Source organism: Ceratotherium simum, chromosome 29 (genome assembly GCF_057802395.1).
Source record: "Ceratotherium simum simum isolate JZ-2026a chromosome 29, ASM5780239v1, whole genome shotgun sequence".
In the NCBI taxonomy this organism is placed as follows: domain Eukaryota; kingdom Metazoa; phylum Chordata; class Mammalia; order Perissodactyla; family Rhinocerotidae; genus Ceratotherium; species Ceratotherium simum.
Window position 1 is genome coordinate 29,619,503 of NC_141928.1, and position 17,805 is coordinate 29,637,307.

General features: G+C 43.6%; 1 protein-coding gene across 2 annotated transcripts in view; it reads left to right on the plus strand.

Moving 5' to 3' along the window:
- The window catches only part of ABCA1 (ATP binding cassette subfamily A member 1), a 135,328-nt gene that overhangs the window by 45,054 nt on the left and 72,469 nt on the right, over nucleotides 1-17,805 (plus strand). For both annotated transcript variants that reach the window (XM_004423291.3, XM_014782041.2), the window contains exons 6-7: nucleotides 7,391-7,512; nucleotides 9,586-9,762. In XM_004423291.3, coding sequence (XP_004423348.2) covers nucleotides 7,391-7,512; nucleotides 9,586-9,762 — 299 coding nt within the window. The remainder of the gene's footprint in view (nucleotides 1-7,390; nucleotides 7,513-9,585; nucleotides 9,763-17,805) is intronic.

The window sequence follows — 17,805 nt, forward strand, 5'->3', positions numbered from 1 at the left end:
GAGAAATATTGCTACTTTAAACCATAGCACTTGTGTTTTGGGTTCAGTAGCCATTTAGAAGTTTGTTGAGCTAATGCAGGTTCGCGTTACATGTAGACTACTTTAAGGAATATGTGGTTCCTGAAGTTATAATACTCCTGCTGGGCTCAAGAGAAGACTCTGGCTTCCCTGGTACTGGACTCAAGGGTTCAGGGAGTGTATCCCTAAATATTCTGGTTTCTCTTGGGAACCCTTCACATAATTGTCATCTGTGACTTTATCAACGTTAATTTTTAACTTGTTTAATTTTAAGTTTGTGTTTTCTCTTGCAGTATGTGTGAGTCAGTATTCAGAGTCCTGTACACACTTAGTGTCATTAGTGCTTACCTAACCCACACCCCTAGTAAGGTAGACTCCATTTATAGAAAAATGCAGACTCAGAGAGCCTAAGTGACCTCTCCAAGGCCACACAACTGGAAAATTCTGGAACGGAGATTTGAACCAGGTTAGCCAGACTCTAGAACCTGAGATCTTTCGGGTATGTCTTGGTATCCCTCAGCAAACCCTCACTGTAGAGAAGGAAACTTCTCCCGGGTTGGGAACCCCAGGCCCAGATGCACAGCAGGGTGGTCCTGAGGCTGTGTGTACCCCAGGCTCCAGGCCTCCTCTCCCCTGCCCTAAGGAGTCACCCCAGGGATCAGCCAGATCACCCTGGTCCCCCTTCTGGTCCCCCTTCTCCAGAGCCCTGACTGTCCCAGAGGAGCCCTGGTCTTCCCAGAGAGGGTCCAGCCATCTCAGTGAGGCGGGCAGTAGCTATCCTTGAAGAAGAAAGTAGAGCCCTAGCATCAGAAAAACAAACCAAAACAACAAAAAACACCTAGAAAACACCGAAGTGTGTTTGTTACCAGCCCTTTTATAGCAGGGAAATGTTTCAAAGTCGTGTTTATATGGCTGGACAAGCTTAGGCTGAGTAAAGCCTGAGGTAGAATTTGGCCCGGCCCCGCTAGGCCGTTGCCCGTTTGACAGGGCAGGGGCTGGGGGTCCCTCCTGGGGTCCTTCTGAGAAGAGTATCTGGGCCTTGGAAGCTAGCGTGATCTCTTTCTCCACTTCTCCTTTTTCTCATTTGCCTCCTCCACCCACTTCTCTAGCAGCTGATTGCTGTGGTTTCTTTTCATGTTGAACAAAAGAGACTGCAGTGATCTTGAAACCCGAGCTGGGGACTGGAGGGCACTGACCGAGAGTAACCCCAGCCGGCTCAGCTCGCTGAGGGCTCCCCTTCTCTGCCTTCCGGTCTCTGCCGCCTTCCCTCCTCCCTCCTCCTCCTTCCCTCGTCGCCGCTCCGTGCCCCTCCTCCTCCGCTGCGCTCAGGCAGGCTGGAGAGAAGCAGAAGGAACACTAAGGGGCCCTGAAAGCATCCCCCAGTGCAGGGCATCTCCCCACCACACCCCTCCACCTGCTATGTTGGTGTCTCCTTAGCTTGGTCGGAGAGCCTGGCCCAGAGGACTGGCCAAGAAACCGAGGCTTCTGTCCTGTTCTTCCCCAGCCCACAAATGCACAGTTCCCTGGTCTTGTCCTTTAGACTCCAAGTTCCTGAACTGGTTTTTTTTTTTTTTTTCTCTCCTTTCCTTTGCCCCACATCTAACTGCACCCAAAGCAGAGCTCTCTGGGAAACAGATAGGCCAATGTTTGCTTCTCCAGGTGAAACCAAGGAGGCTGAGCTCAGCGGATCAAATATTTTGGTCCAAATCGGAGAGATTGCGGCAGGAAAACTCTCTCTGCCTTTTGCTGGATAGTGACTTTCAGTCTTCTCTTCGGGCAGCAGGGACTCACATTTAATTTAGGGACCAGTTCAGCTCCCTGATAACTGTGTTCTGTGACAGCATTTACACCCTCTCAGTTACCCATGTAAACTCTTGAGGCTCGTCATCTCTTTCCCCCTGAGTGAGTACTTTCACATTCTTGGTCTTGGTTTTCACAACAACCTGTGAATGTTGTTAGTCTCATTTGACATCTAAGGAAACTGAGGCCCAGAAAGATTAAGGGGAAGAGTGAGGTTCATGGTTGCACAGTTAGGAAACAGCAGAGCTGGGACTTGAATTCAGCTGTTCTGATGTTATATCCAGAGCTGATTTCAGAGTTTTACCCCAAGTGTACGTTAATACCATGAATAAGTGGATCGGAGATGTTCTTCCACAGCCCACACCTTTTACAGTTAAGAAAATCGAGTACCAAAACATCTACTTAAGTTCTCTGATTTGTACCATTCCTTCAAATAAAGTAATTTGGTACCCCCCCCCAAAAAAAAAGAAAGAAAATCGAGGTCATGTCAACTTACTTGGGCAAAGTTAAATGGCTAAGTGTTCCCTATCTTGCCTCCCATGACTTGTCTTTCTTACAGGTTTTTGTCGACATATGCCTATCCTTGCACTGACCCCATAGATGTGATCATTCCCGTTAATTCTCTATAAAATGCTAAATTTATTTATCCTTCTATAAAGTTCTGAATAGACAAGTTAGCCAGCTTCAACCTTTTCTTCACCTTATAGACGGTCTCAGCAGAAAGAATTCAATAATTCTGTCTGACTCGGGAGCTCAGCCAGGCGGATACATAACACACACTCACATGTGCACACACACACACACCCCCCCCTTAGATCGTAGATTCAATTTCTCCTCTTAGTTGGCAAAGTCACTTCTGTGTTCTTATCTCTTCTAAAAGCATATGCTTTAGGGTCAATTTAGCAAGGAAGCTAATAAGATCAGTGTTTCCTGAAAGTGATGATGATAGTAGCCATCCATTATTGAGCGTGTTTCTTGGTGCCTGGTATTATACTGGGACTCGAGGTACATTTTCTCATTTAACCCCCAGCTCAGCCCAGTGAGGTAGATACCACTGTCATCCCCATTTGTTCTGTTGACACTTGCCCACCCCCTGCTTCCAGCTTCCACACACCTGCCTGTCTTCTTGACCTGTGCTGATGCGGCTGAGAGGGCTTAGAGAAACTCGACACTATCTTGACCTGGTTTGTTTCACATTCATTTCCTGTTCCCTCTTCCCCAACCATTGCAAGGTGACTTTACTTCTCCATAATTGGCCATTTCCCAGGTCATCTCAGTTCATTAATTTATTCATGCATTTGTGCTCCCTCATTCCTTCATACATGCACCATATACTGAGTGCTTCCTCTGTGCCTGGCACTGCTGCACTTTGGAATTACAAAGTCCTAGCCCTCAAGGCACTTCTGTTCTTCTAGGGAGAAAGACGCGTGCTCAGACCACTGAAGCTCCCTCTGTGCAGTGCTTGAGGGACACATGGGATGCTGTCAGGGCACCGAAGAGGGCCACCTCACTCAGCTTGAGGGTGGGAAAGTCAGGGCAGGTTTCCTGGAGGAGATGACTCTTGGGCCAAGTCATAAAGAAGGGGTAGGAGTTAGCTAGGCTAAGAGGAGAAGGGCTGTTTCAGACATCTGGCTTTCTCAATATTCTTGGCTTCTCCACTCATTTGCCTGCCAGCAACGTAATGGAAAAAACTGAGGCCAGAGGTCCAAAGCCACCGTACTCTCGCCTCACACCATACCTCTTTCACTTCCTTCTCCCATCCTACTCCCCAAATCTTAGGTTTTGAGGAATCTTCTCTCTCTGTGTTTATCTGCTTGTTCCTTTATTTATTCATTCAAAAACATTTGTGGAGAACCCACTATGTGCACAGCACTGTGACTCCCCAGTGTCCTGGTCCCTGCCATCATGAGGGGCCTTACCCTCTCCTCACCAGCCGCAGCCTGCAGAGATTTTTGGCTCTCTGTCCTTTTCCAGAATGGCTTCAGCCTGACTCCCCCTATGAAGCACCTGCAGATAAGCCTCATCTTGGTCAAATGCTTCCATGAGCTGTCTTCCTCTGGTTTCTCATCCCTGCTTCTGCTTGCTCTATTGACTTGCCTCTTCTCCCTTATCAGCCTGGGAAGTTCCTTGAGGACAGGGACTGTGTCCTCACCTTTTCTCTCTACTTCATTGTGGTACAGTGGTAAAAGTTGAGTGAAAAGAATCCTTTTCAGTAATCTCAAAATTATTACTGTTTATTGAGTTCCTATCATACACCAGTTGCTCACTATTCATGCTTTACATATGAATATCTCTAATCATCATATCTTCAAAAGGTGGATACTGTTATCCTTACCTCTTAGGTAGGAAAACTTGGGCTCAGAAAGGCAAAATGAATTTCTCAAAGCCACACAGTTAATAAACAGCAGAGTCCAGCATCAAACTTAGATTTTTCTGGTCCCACACCCCTGATCTTTCTGCCACACCGTTTTTCTTAAACTTGGCTGGAATCATCTGGGGAGTTTTATAAAATTCTGATGCCTTGGTCTTACCCCTAGAAGTTCGGATTAGTTGTTGGGAGGCGTGGCCTGGGCGTTGGGATTTCTGTAAAGTTTCCTGTGCGAGTCTAATGGGAGCCAAGATTGAGAACCTGTGCACCGCACCACATCGCCTTTCTGCGTCCACACTGGCTGCAGCTGCCATTGGTGGTGTGTGAATCTAAGTCCACATGTGTAGTATGTGTGTGACCAGAGTGCAAGTTCTTTGTAGCCAGGGCTCTTAGGCCCCCTGCTGCTTCTCCACCCAGTGACCTCCGCACCGGCACTCCATGCACATGCACTGCCAAGGGTTGTTGACTGTTTAATCAGCCTCTTGGTTCTTATGTCTCTTCCAGGGGATTCACTGATAGGTGGTTGGAGATGGATCACATCCAGCTGTTCTCATCTCAGAGCCTGTTGACATAACAGAAGAGTCTTATAAACACACTGTGCATACTTGCTGGTCTCCAGAGTGTTGCTCGTGACCTAGACCCATTGCAAATGCAGCCTGGGTCGGCCTCCCAGACTTCAGCAGCCGTGCTCTGGAGGGAGGAGGCTGTTGTGAAGTTCCCTAGCACAATGTCTGTATGCTGCTCTGGCTTTTCACACACAGGAGGCGTTTGTCGCCCACCTGGTCAATGAGGGTCAGCTCATGTGTATATTCTGTTCTGTCCAGGGCTCAGAGAGGTCTTTTTTTTACCCCTTATTTTACAGATGAGGCAGTGGAAACACAGCTAGGTGAAATGACCTGGAGAATAAATGGATACAGATCCCAGATTTTCTGACCCCCGTGTGGTGCTATTCATGTTGTTCCACAGTGGACAGTGTCTGGCTTTTCATGCCAGGCCTCAATTGAAGCCACTAGCTTTCCTACCTTCCTTCCTGTTTACCCCACCATAGGGGTACTGGGAACCCTGGATATCACTTTGTGTCCCTGGGAATATAGTACCAGCGACTAGGGGTCCTGTTTACTCTTGGGGTGCAGCCTAGGGATCGTCCTGCCCTAGGCCCTTCTTGGACCTGCTGAGCTGAAAGGAAATCGCCTGTGATGCTGCTTAGGTACTTCGGGAATCTTCCCAGCCCTAATTCCATCTCCTAGGATTTATTATCTAGCCATCACTCACTGACCAGTAATTCTTTGCCAGGCCCTAATCTGGGCACTGGGATACAGAGATAAAACACATATCCTGTGCCCCAGAGGCATAGTCTAGTGGAGATAATATGCAAATAAAACAACATTCCTAAAAGCAGGGTCCCCCCAGTCCCCTGCATTAGAAGTACAAGGGATGTTATTAAAATGTAGATTCTTAGGCTGCACTCTGGATCCACTATTTTAGAATCTCTGGGAGTTGGGCCCAAGAAACTGCGTTTAGCATTTTCCCTAAATGAATCTTAGGTGCTCTGAGGTTTGACCACCACAGAAGTGAGCCCGATGGTAAGAGTGTAGTATCATGTGCGATGGGGAGCACCAGGCGTGTGGCTGTCTGCAGGAGCACTAGTTCTGAGGTGGGACACTAACTGGGCAAGGAACAGCTTCTTGAAGGTGTCGTGAGGAATAACTAGGAGTTAGACAAATAAGGTGTAGCCAGAGAATCATTTCTCTAGAGATGTGGATCATGCTTAATTTGTCTTTTTTATAATTCTCTGTTATTAAACTTTGTGTAAGCAGAACATACCTGGACCAGGCAGCACTGAAGAAAGTCTGGTTGGGCTTTTGGGCCCTCCTGCTGCTTTATGTCTGCACGTGACCCCCTTAGCTCCCAGGATTAACTCCTGTCTCCTTAAGCCTCACACCACAGCCCCGTTTTCAGATCAAACCTCTGTTTCTCTTCTTGAATCCTCTTAAATGATTTGGGTTTGCAGGGTTTGCCCCCTAGAGGTCAGTTAGTGCCTGGGCCTGTGGGCTGCAGTCTGCAAATGATGACTGCCCAGCCATGTGGTCATGATAAACTGGTTTTCTTTTTATTGAAAGGAGAAGTTGGATTATTAAGAGGGTGGGGCAGAAGGAGACGTGGACAGTCAAATGAAAGATATGACATACCTAAGTGACACCACCAGGCACAGCCTCCAACACTGGGGACTAAAATTCTGGATTTCTGGCCAGTGCTTTTTCTGCTTCACTACACTGGATGGAAACCTTTTCTAAATGTACGTGAAGGGCTTATTATTTAAAGGGATTCTGTATGAAACCCTGCAGCAATCCAATCATTTAGTAGGGTTGATTTCTTAAAATATATGCTTGTGTGTTTTCTTAATGCATGGCAGACCTGGGTTTTGGAGCTCCAAAACGTGTTCTACGTTTGGAATTAAAATGAGACCATGACTGTGAGAGTGCTTTGATATGCATAATGCTCTACATCAGTCATTCTCCAAGTGTGGGCCCCAGACCAGCAGCGTCAACATCACCTGGGAACTTGTTAGAAATGCAGATTCTCTGGCCTCATCCCAGGCCCTCTGAATCAGAAACTCTGGGGGTGGGACAGACAGCAGACAGCAGACAGCAGAAACTCTGCTGTCTGTTAATACAGACAGCAATCTGTATTAACAAGCTGTTCAGATGATTCTGATGCCCACTCAAGTTTGAGAACCACTATTCTGCATCAGGAGGAAATCGGCCCCTGGGGGTTGTGAGAATAAGACCCCCCCCCATTTTTAGCCATCTGAGATGGTATTGGGGAGACAGGAGTAGTGGGGTTAGTGTCACGAATCTCACGTGCGATGGAGGAAATCATTTAAAAGGTTTGGCTTTTCCCTTGAAAAGCAAGGAAAGGCTGTGCATGTGTGTGTACAGCACTGTCGCACTGTTTGAGTCTAGGAGCACACGCTGAGTGTGGTTCTACACGTCTTCAGAAAGCAGTCTTTTCCTGTCTTTCCTGATAAGGCGAAGCTCCCTGAAGCTCGTGTCTCTGTGTGCTTAAACCAGAAGCCTGTGGTTATCAATCGCTTCAAAATGAGGCAATCAATATTATGATATTTTCCTCCACTTGCCCCATTGTGCCAACTTTTGTTTTTTGGAGTTACTTATTAAATGGAAATAAAACGCTGTTTCTCGGCAGGCTTGAAGCTTCAGGATTTCCTGGTGGACAATGAAACCTTCTCTGGATTCCTGAATCACAACCTCTCTCTGCCAAGGCCTACGGTGGACAGAATGCTGGGAGCTGATGTCAGTCTCCACAAGGTAAGCTGCGACCTTCAGCTTCCTCTGTGGGGCTGGTGGCAATTACAGTGTCTGAGAGTGCCAGGAAAGAAATGAATAAATCCCTGTCTTTGTCATGGCGCTGAAGGACGTTGTTTGCTTCACCTACTTTTACCTCCCTGCTCAGGCTGGTATTGCCAAACAATCCAGAGAGTGGAATGTGCAACCTGACGTCATGGGCCAGCTGGTTGAAATAAAATGATTTCCTGCCTGTCAGTTGGCATTGTTGATAACTTCTCCCTAAAAGCGGGATGAATTTAAGATGAATTAAACATTTTCTTTAAAATTTCATGGTTCTGAGACAGTAACCAAGGTTGAAGATTGTTGATCTGGAGCAGCTGTGTCTATAAAAATCTAAGACAGGAGATTTAAAAAACTGAATGCTTCCTTTAAAGATAGACAAGAAAGATACATATGGAGAAGATGTTTGTTTTTTTTCCTTAAATTTGTAAAACCAGGCAGTAATATTAGTGTTTATATAGAATTTTAACCTTCACTCTTAGAAAACTTCCTCTGGTATCGTTAGATATCACACAGCTCCTGTGCAGTGGGTAGCAGACCCAGATTGCATGGTTAATGATTTTCAGAGCAGCTTCTCAGGTTTATTCTCTGGCAGAAAGAGGAACTGTTTCCTTACTCTGTCTTATGTCCACATACTAGCTTGTCTTTACAATAAACAAAAGTAGTGGAAATATTTATGCCTGGAAAGAAGATCTTTGCTCTACATGATCTAGAATTTTTAAAATTAGAAAAATGTGCTTACTGCTTGCCCTATGAAACTAGAAAAATATGCCTTGTGTTTACCAATTGTATGGTTGGGAGATGGGCCAAAGGCAGCAGGCTTATGAAAATGGTTGCATTTAGGACGATTTCCATTGCCCCCTGCCAATTTCATATCTGTCATGTCCGATCAGTTTAAAATAACGGGCACCCTAAGTACGGAGGTGGTCCTTGCATGGTAGTCTGGGTGTAGTCAGTTTTATTCAACACGGACAGTAAAGGTAGGCTGACAGCCTGGCAGCAAGGACTAGTTACAGAAAGGAGAAAAACCAAAGTGCACTTGAGCCTCTGGCAGTAGGTGAAAACCTCCTGGAAACTGTGGCAGGCCAAATGCTCTGCAGTGTTAGAAAGCCACGTGGGTCTTGAGAGGCTTTCGGTCCATCACTCACATTAGGTTGTACTACAAGCAAGTCAGGCTGCACTAATTTAAACTAACAGGGGAGGTAGCAATGGAATAATAAAGAGTCTGCATCATCCATTCATTCGCTCTACAAATATTTACTGTCTAATGTTCCAGCACTGTGGACACACAGTGAACAAGAAAAACAAGACCCCTCATCTTCCTGAACTTGCTGCCTAGTGGGTAGTATGGACCATATATGAAGAAGCACAGGTTATTTAGGCCCAGAAAAGCTAATTAAGTAACAAGATATGACCAAGGAGAGGCTCTCTAGGGGGTCTGCTATAATGAATAGATAAGAATGACTTAGAATTGGCCTTAGATTTGCCCTGTCAGAGATGACAAGAGGCTTGGCTTTCTGTTACTCTGTCCTGGGGCAAGTAAAATGAAGAGTTCCAAATTCTGAAATAGCTCGAACATAGTTCTTTGCATCAGTTAAATATCTGTACCGACAAATAAATAGTATAAATGCTTTTTTTCCCCTAATTCAGCCCAACCCCAGTTTAAGATATTATAAGTTCAACAATAATGAGTGTTTTTCTCTAATAAAAGTGGTTTCGGGAGTTCAGATGCCAGATTCCTATTAGCGTGTACCACTTTAGAGAAAAAGAGTTGGACTCAGGATTTCCCTTCACAAGAACAAGAGTGCAGGAGATGACGAATCAAACACAGCATTCAGGTTTTAAGTGTCATGTCAGATTGTGCCTTGATACGTTCCCAAGTTCAGTAAAGAGACCTGATGCATTGGTCTATTGCTGTGGTGTCCATTCTTCAAAGCTGTATTGATTTGAAATCCCCCAGAAGACTTCAAGGACCCAGCCTCCCATCTTTGTAATTCAGTTTTGCTTGCCTCTCTCTGCCTGAAATGCTTCCAGCTATTTTTGCAAGGCTACCAGTTACATTTGACCAATCTGTGCAATGGATCAAAATTAAAAGAGGTGATTAAACTTAGTGACCAAGAAGTTTCCAAGCTTTGCAGCCTGCCAAGGGAGAAACTGGATGCAGCACAGCAAGTTCTTCGTTCCAACGCGGACATCCTGAAGCCCATCCTGGTGAGTAGGCTTGCTGTGTGGAGAAGTTTCAAGCACTAATGCCTTTGGAATGTGAACTTTTTCCTTGGGCAATGTGACTTTGTTTTTTTAGAAACATAGGGCTGGCTGGAAGTTTGAGATATAATTTAGCTCAGTGGTATGCTAATTGTTCCTTCAAACTTTTGGACCACCTCCCAAAGGGAAAATGGAGGAAGAATGAGTTGGGTGTGGCTCTGAGTCCAAGCCTAAGGTCCCTTGCACCTGTTTCAGTCAGAGAAGACCTGCTTTTTTCTTTTTTGTATTATAATTTGAGATTATGAGTTCATTTGAAGAAAGAGTTCCCCAGATTTTAAAAAATGTCTCAAAACCATTAATAGGAAGATGGATATCTGTTCATTTTAAAAAGCCTATCAGAAAGGAGACACTGTAAGCTGTCAGAGAGGGAAACCCTGGCATTGGATGGGAGCACACTCAATAATTAGCTTAATCAATGACAAAATTACATTCGCAGAAAAAAAATCCCAAGAAAGTCTGATTGGCTGGGAATCAAGAGTTCAGAGAAGCAGTCCTTGAGAATACACATTCATTCTTAATCAAAAAATGCAGATGAGCCTGAGCATTTTGGTCATTGGAGTGCTGTGTATAGGTGCAGAACAGGTGCATTTCTTTGGGTTTTCTGGGAGCTCTGGTGAAATGCCCCTTATCCACTAATATCATTTAGAGGCCAGTGTTCTGGTTTCCTGCTCACCAGATAGCATTCTGATTTGTCAGTAGGTTCCCTTAAAACCAGAGAAAGAGCCCTGGAAGAAAGATGTGCCTGGAAAGAGATGTTCCTCATTATAATAAAAAGAAATTGGAATCCTCTGGGACCTCGTGCAGTATGATTTCTTTACAGAGAGATGGGCCCTCCCAGGGGTAATAAGAATGTTCAGTTTCTGGACCCTGTGCCTGGATCATACCCTAGAATGTGAGCTTAGAAACCCATCACAGGGTTGACACTCTAGACCGACCCTCAGGCAGTTCTTGCATCCTGCTTGTCTCTGATGTGGCAGCTTCTGCCGGAGGCGAAGATTGTGGTAAAACTGTGTGAGTTCTTGGTGCTTCTTGGGGAGGGTTCGTGGTGAACCACTTGGTGTGAGGGGCTTAGGCCTAATGCTTAAATCGGTTTTTGTTTTATTCCGGAAGTAGTGTGTTCTGTTTCAGTGTTTAAAAAAAGACTGAGTTGCCTTGTTCAGTGGTCTGTGATTCTGTTGGTTAATGTTTCTAGAGTATGATTTTGAGAAAGATATATTTCTGGATGGGGATGTCTGTAGCCCTAAATAACTGCTAGATAAGCTCATTGGTGCAGATATTTGCACCTGTTGGCCGTTTTTGTGTTGTGAGACTTTGAGGGTCGAAGGTTAGTACGAATGGTAGACCACTTCCTTGAACTGTTTCGGCAGCTTTGCTTTACTTCGCTACAAGACAGAAATGCTCCCCCTTTCAGCCAGGATGACTCTAATACTGGAAAGATGGGTGCTTTTAGAAGATATAGTAATCTATTCTGGTGCCCATTCATTGCTTCATTTCTTTTTACTCATTAAGCACCTATTGTGTGCACAACCCAGTAAAATCCCTCCACTTACATAGTGTCTGAGTTATGCTCTAAGTAGAATGACAGTATAACCTTCATAATCTGACAATCAACAGTTTGGGTTTCAACTTGAAAATCTCTCCCTGGTTAGGAGGATTAGCATGATAGGGTGCAGGGAAATGCACTGTCCGAACTGTCAGCTCCATCACAGTCCATCCTGTTGTGTTGTGTTTGTGCCTTGTCGGTCAGTTGGTTCCCGATGGGGTGTTGATGAGGGCGGCTACCATATGCTTCTGCACACCTCTTGGGCATAAGAGCATCTCAGATTCTGCTCTTGCCTGTCTCCCGTTGCTGAGATCTCTCTCCGTAAAGTCAGAAAATGGGGCTATTGAATTAGAATATAGTAATTTGTCAGCACGGTTCTGTGTAAAGATGGTTTTAGAGGATACCTTTGGGATGAAATGACTTCCAAACATTTTGAAATATGACTCTTATTTAATGAATTAAGCAGAGCCTTAACTGGAGCCCTGGGAGTGATATTTGATTTACATCAAGCAGCCTTCTACTCCTGCTGCTTGGTTGAAATTTCAACATTTGTGATGGTAGATGGGTGTGACACATGACATCATTGCATGTAGGCTGTTAATTGTGCCAAGCAAGGCAACAGGAGCAGCATCCAGATGTAGGCCCAACATCACAGGGAGGGAAACTGTTCTGTTAATATGCGTTTCTGTACCAAAAGTGGGTTTTTAGTAGAGACATGATTTGAAACGTTTCTCCTCTTTTTTTCTTTCTTGGTGTGGCTGTTTCCCTGTTTTTCAGCCAAGGGTATTCTGACTCTTTCTCCTGGGCCTCCTTCAGTCTCTGCACGACCTGTGGACAGTAGTGTTTTGACAACATGGGGGGAAGTGTGGCAGAGTGGGAAGGGCATGGGCCCAGGGTCAGTTGCATCTGGGTTCAAATACTGCCACCCACCTGGGTGACCTTGGATAAAGTATTTAGCCTCTGAAAGCCCCAGTTTCCTCATCTTTTACATTCAGATAATATAGTTTACCCTGTGTTGTGATTATGGGTCATGCATATGAAGAACCTGGCATAGGGCCTGGTACATATTAGGTACTCAATAAATAGAAGTTAATAATTTAATTGATATGAGTAATATAAATTATATGCTGAAAACAATTGCTGGCAAGATAGTTTTCTTCTGTAGATCAGTGTTAGGAATCAGTCATGCCAAGCAAAGTCCTGAAGAATATTTCAATGAAAAATTGCATCCTTTCCCTAGATATTGCCTAGCCTTCTTACCCTGTAGATTCTTATTTATGTTTATGCCTCAATTATACCTTGCATGAAAATTAATACTGGATGACAGAATGCTATCGCATTCTTTAAGTTCTCTGGGATTAATGGTAGTTTCCATTAGACATTTTCTTTTTTATTTAAAAACGTATTCATTCATTGAACAATGTTTATTGAGTTTATTATGTGTCAGGTATATTCTAGGAGCTGGACTCCACTGAGGTCCTCACAAAGATGACTTCCTGATGGGTACAAGATGGGCTGATATATGAAATATTATCTCTAGGATAAATGCACTTAGTTATGACAGGAGACTTGTGTTACTTAGTATTCATGTTGAGATAATAACCTCTAGGAGGAGGTCAGGGCCGTCTGGCAGTGACTTCTGTTGTCTCACTGCTCAGCAGGGTGGATTTGGCTGTACTGGTTGGCTGGGCAGGTGAACTTCCCTTCGCCTTCCCTGCAGGTCCTTCCTGAAGCAACACACACCTTTCCCAGGCAGAGGAGAAGTCCATATGGGGGCCTCTCTCTGCTGTCCTCTCATGCTTTTCATATGGCCTCCAGCCACAATGTGTTGAGTCTTTCTCATGCTTTAAATCTCTCTGACTTCTTCTGCCATATCTCTCTGCCTCTAGCCAGAGAGAGAGTTCTCTGCTTTTAAGGGCTCATGTGATTAGATTGAACCATCTAGATAATCCAGGATAATCTACCTATTTTAAGGTCTATAACTTTAATTATGTCTGTAATATACATTTTATCATGTAATGTAACATATTCAGAGGTTCCAGGGATTAGAGTGTGGCCAGCTTTGGGGAGGGGGCATTCATCCTGCCACAACTGTCTTTTGATGGGAAGGTATATTTCATTATGTCTTCAAAGTGCTTCTTCAGTGCCCTTGACTTTCATTAGTCCCTCTTGAGCTCTGTGCACTTTCTTGCCTATATTCTGAGAGTGACTCTCAAGTGTAATAAACACTACCCATTACAAAGAGAGCTTTGACTTTGGGAAGCAGAGCATCTCTGAACAAGGCATGAAACATTCATCAACAAAACCAACAAATATTTACTATGTGTCTGCTTTGTACCAGGTGCTGTTCCAGGCACTGAAGGTTCAGCCATGAACAGGGCAGACAAGATGCATATAGAGCTTTCATTCCATTGGGCACTGAGCACCAACGTTGAGGCTGAGGTTGGGAATTTGAGGAACTCTTCATGGGTTCTGGGTCTGAAGAGTGAGGGCTGTTGTCCCATCTCAGTTTCACCAATGACTTCCCAACAGCCCCCTGACAACCATCTTTGCCAACATGGGACACTGTGAGCCATAGTGGAAAGAATGTGAGGTTAGCTAGGCTTGGGCTCTAGTCCTGGCTCACCATTGACTCAGTGATGTGAAGACGGTGTCTGATCCTTAAGGGGAGGAAAACAGGGTCTGACTCTTGAGTTAGGAAGGACAGGCGTACAGATTTATCTCCACCTCAGAAACAACGTGGATACTGCACAACCATGTGGTTAGATTGTCTTGACCTCTGATGATACCTTCACCCTAAAAGGGAAAGTTCTGTTTCTGTGGAACAAAGAGCTCTGTTCACATGTCTTCTGGTGCATGCAGCACATTCTCGCAAAGGCGGAACTCAGTTCATGGGACAAAGGAGGTGAAGTGAGGGTGCCCTGAGGTCCCCAGAAGACCAGTGATCTCACGGATGGAAGGAGCAGATGGAGAAGGGGTGAACAAAGTCATCCTTGTCTTGGAGGGTCTTTGTTTGGCGTCTTCTTGACCCTTAGACAAGGACTCAGAATACAGAATACACTTGGCTTGTGGCTTTTTGGGGCTAGATACTTCAACTTGTCGCATGCAGTCCTTAAAGCATTTGTGTGGGTTTTTTGCAGGAGAAAACACTTGCTTTTTCCTCTTCTCCAGCCTGAAATTCCTATGTTTGTGGGAAGTGTCAGGTTTTGTTTGGCTGTGTTTGATTTTACTGTCCACCTGTTTACAACATATGCTTTCGCCCGGCAAGCAATTGCAGTCTTCATCATTTGGTATTCGGTAGAATGACATGCCTTGTGGAATAACTCTGCAGACTCTGTTTCACCTAATTCCTATGGGAAAATTGAAGCACAGAACTGAGGAATAAATTGCTGAATTAGCAGTGTGCTAATATGACTACTCAACTCCATCTGTACAGACATTTTTGCCTCAATTATACAATTTCTCTCTTGAAAAGTACTGCCATTTCTAAGATGAAGATTTGATTTTGGTCTTGAATTATGTGGTAGTAGATGTATTTAACTGTGTTTTGAAACAGCAAAAATTTTTAATTTTAACAGAGTATTTTAATGCATTAAACACATCAGGTTTAAAATTTAATATTTAAATTGTTGAATTGTTTTTATAAGAGTAATACCTTCCTCAGACATGAGTTTTATAATTCTGTACTTCAACAAAAAATATTAAAATGTTCCCCAAAGGAAAACTTTATTATCATGTAAATCTTTGGAAAGAGACAGTGATTGCTTCTGGGTGGTGATAGTCTTTGTACCTAGTATGTGGCTTACTTATTTTCAATTTAAACTAAAACATATAAATACTAGCCCTGAGTCGGATTTTCTGCATATTGGCAAAGTGAAATAGAGACTTAAGTCTACTTTATGAAAGTAAAGAAGTTTGAAATGTCCCAATGAATGCATTATAACGTGAATTTGCAGGAGGAAAACAAAATTGTGTATTATATTGAGAAACTATTTTAATATATGTACACCCACATCTCACTTTATTTAGAAGTAGTCCCTGAAAAATTTGGGCGTGGATAAGATTTTTATAAATTAAGAAGAGTTTTCAGTTACATTTTAATTTTGCTGATGTTCCGTCTTCTGTTTCTATTTGGCTGTGACTTCTAATGCATTAGTAATGTTCTCTTCCAGTCTTCAGTCTGTATAGAGATCATCTGTAAATAAACACTTGAATTCATTCAAATATTTATTGACCCCTGGTCTGTGCCATGCACTGGGCCAGGGAGGCAGTGGTGAGTAAGGTACAGCTCTTTCTGAGTTTCCCTGCTGGTGGGGGAGTGGGTGGGACAGACCAGGAAAGGAGCATATGCTGTGCAGAATGATGGACCCTCTGCTGGGTACTGTGCAGGCCCTGATGGGGCCTCCAAACCCAGCTTTTGAGGATCAGGAAGAAATATCCTTTAAGTTGGGACCTAAAGAATAGAGGTTAGCCAGATAAAGAATAGGGAGAAACGAGTGTTCCAGGCAGAGGACGTGGCATATGCATGGGTCCAGAGGGGAAAGAAAAGAGAAGGTGACATTTAGGGCAACTGCACATAATTGAGTAGCTCAGAGTGGAGCGGATGTAGCTACGGGGAGTTTGATGGGAGAAGGAATGGTAAGACATGACACTGTGGAGGTGAGCTAGCTGAGGCCAACTTTCAGGAACCACGTTAGGCTATTGGGCCTCATCCCTAGAGCAAGAGGATCTTCCGAAAGGCTCCAGAAGGTGAATAACTTGATGAGGTGAATACACAACAGAGTATATCTGTGAATTTGAATGACCTTTGAAGTAGGACTCTCCCCAGTCCATCTCTCAACCTCCTAATGTGCTTCTCCCTTCCTTTTGGGTTTTCTTCCACGTTTACTAGGTGCCTAGTTATTATGTGCCAGGAACTGTGCTAGACATGGAGTTGAAATAAAACACCAGCTCAGAAATTAAAGTCAAATTGGCTTTACTAAGTTGCTGCCTTTTTTATTTTCAGTCTTTTACAATTTAGTTATTAAGATAGTGAGGATTGAAAGAATATAATGAAGTCATCTGTTAGACCCAGAAAGGATGGGGCACAATGGCCTTTGTCATTCTGGGGCCAGCACCCCAGAATGTCATGCTTTAGGAAATGTTGCTATGTTGTGATTAACACATTTTGCAGAAGTGGGTGGGAGCTTTTGAGTAATACAGTAAGTCCTTGTGTATTCTTCCCCTAATGATATTACAGTATGTAATATGATCTAAAAATATTGAATAATACATGAATTCCTGGTAGCCTAACACAGACTGTATAGTCTGTTACTAAAGGCTTTATTTTCCCTCTTTTCCCCCCTTTCCTTACTTCATACAAGAAAATCATTTGCCTCCTATGATCAGTGGGGACCTCTGTGAGTTCATAGCCAAGGGAATTTTTTTGGTTAGGAAAAATAATAGTAGGAATTCTTAATTCTGTGAATTGTTTACTGGAGCCCTTTGGAAATATGGTTTGGCAAGTTTTGCCTGCCCTTGTCAACTAAGTCTGAGCAGGAGACCACAATTAATAGTAGGTGCAGGCACGTGATTCTCAGACTTCATTTTGTGGCCTAGTTTCAAGGCATGTTTCCTGGGGTTTACTTTACTTAAGGAAGTTAGACATCCTTCAGATATGATTTGTACTGAAGCCAACTTATATTCTTTATCTGTCCTTCATTCCTGCTCAATCTCCCTCGTTTCCTTATCTTTCACTGAATTAGAAAGAAAATTATGAAATAGTTCAAACATACAAAAGGGTGCAGAGAATAACATAAAGAACACCCATGTACCATCATCCATCCTTTTGCCACAGCTGCTTCAGATTCTTTTCAGGAAATAAAATATTACAGATACAGTCGATGCCACCTGCGTGTCCCCATCTCCTTCCTCAGAGATAACCACTATCCTGGAGTTGCATGTTTTTATGCTTTATACCATATATGTTTGCATTCTGTTAATAACAATATACTGTATTGGTTTGCATGTGACCACATTGTATAAATGTGCATATTGATCTACAACGTGTCTTTTTCACTCACCATTACATTTTTGAGATTTATCAATGTTGATACATGTGGCATCTGGTTCATTTTAACTGCTGCATGATATTCTGTTTTTATAGTAAAATTTAAAAAAATCTGTTCTAGTTTTTGGCTTGTTTCTTTGATGCTGTTTATAGTGTCTTTTGCTGTACAGATTTTACTTTTAAAGATTGGAGTGATGTTTTTTTCCATTTTGGTTTGAACTTTTTTTTGTTTTTTGTAGTCAAATCTCCATCTCCCTCTTAAAATGACACTGGTGATTATTACATTGGGCCCACCTGGATAACTTCCGGGATAATTTCCCCATCTCAAAATTCCTATTTTAATCATATCTGCAAAGACCCTAATTCCATATTATGTAACATTTACAGGTTCCAGGGA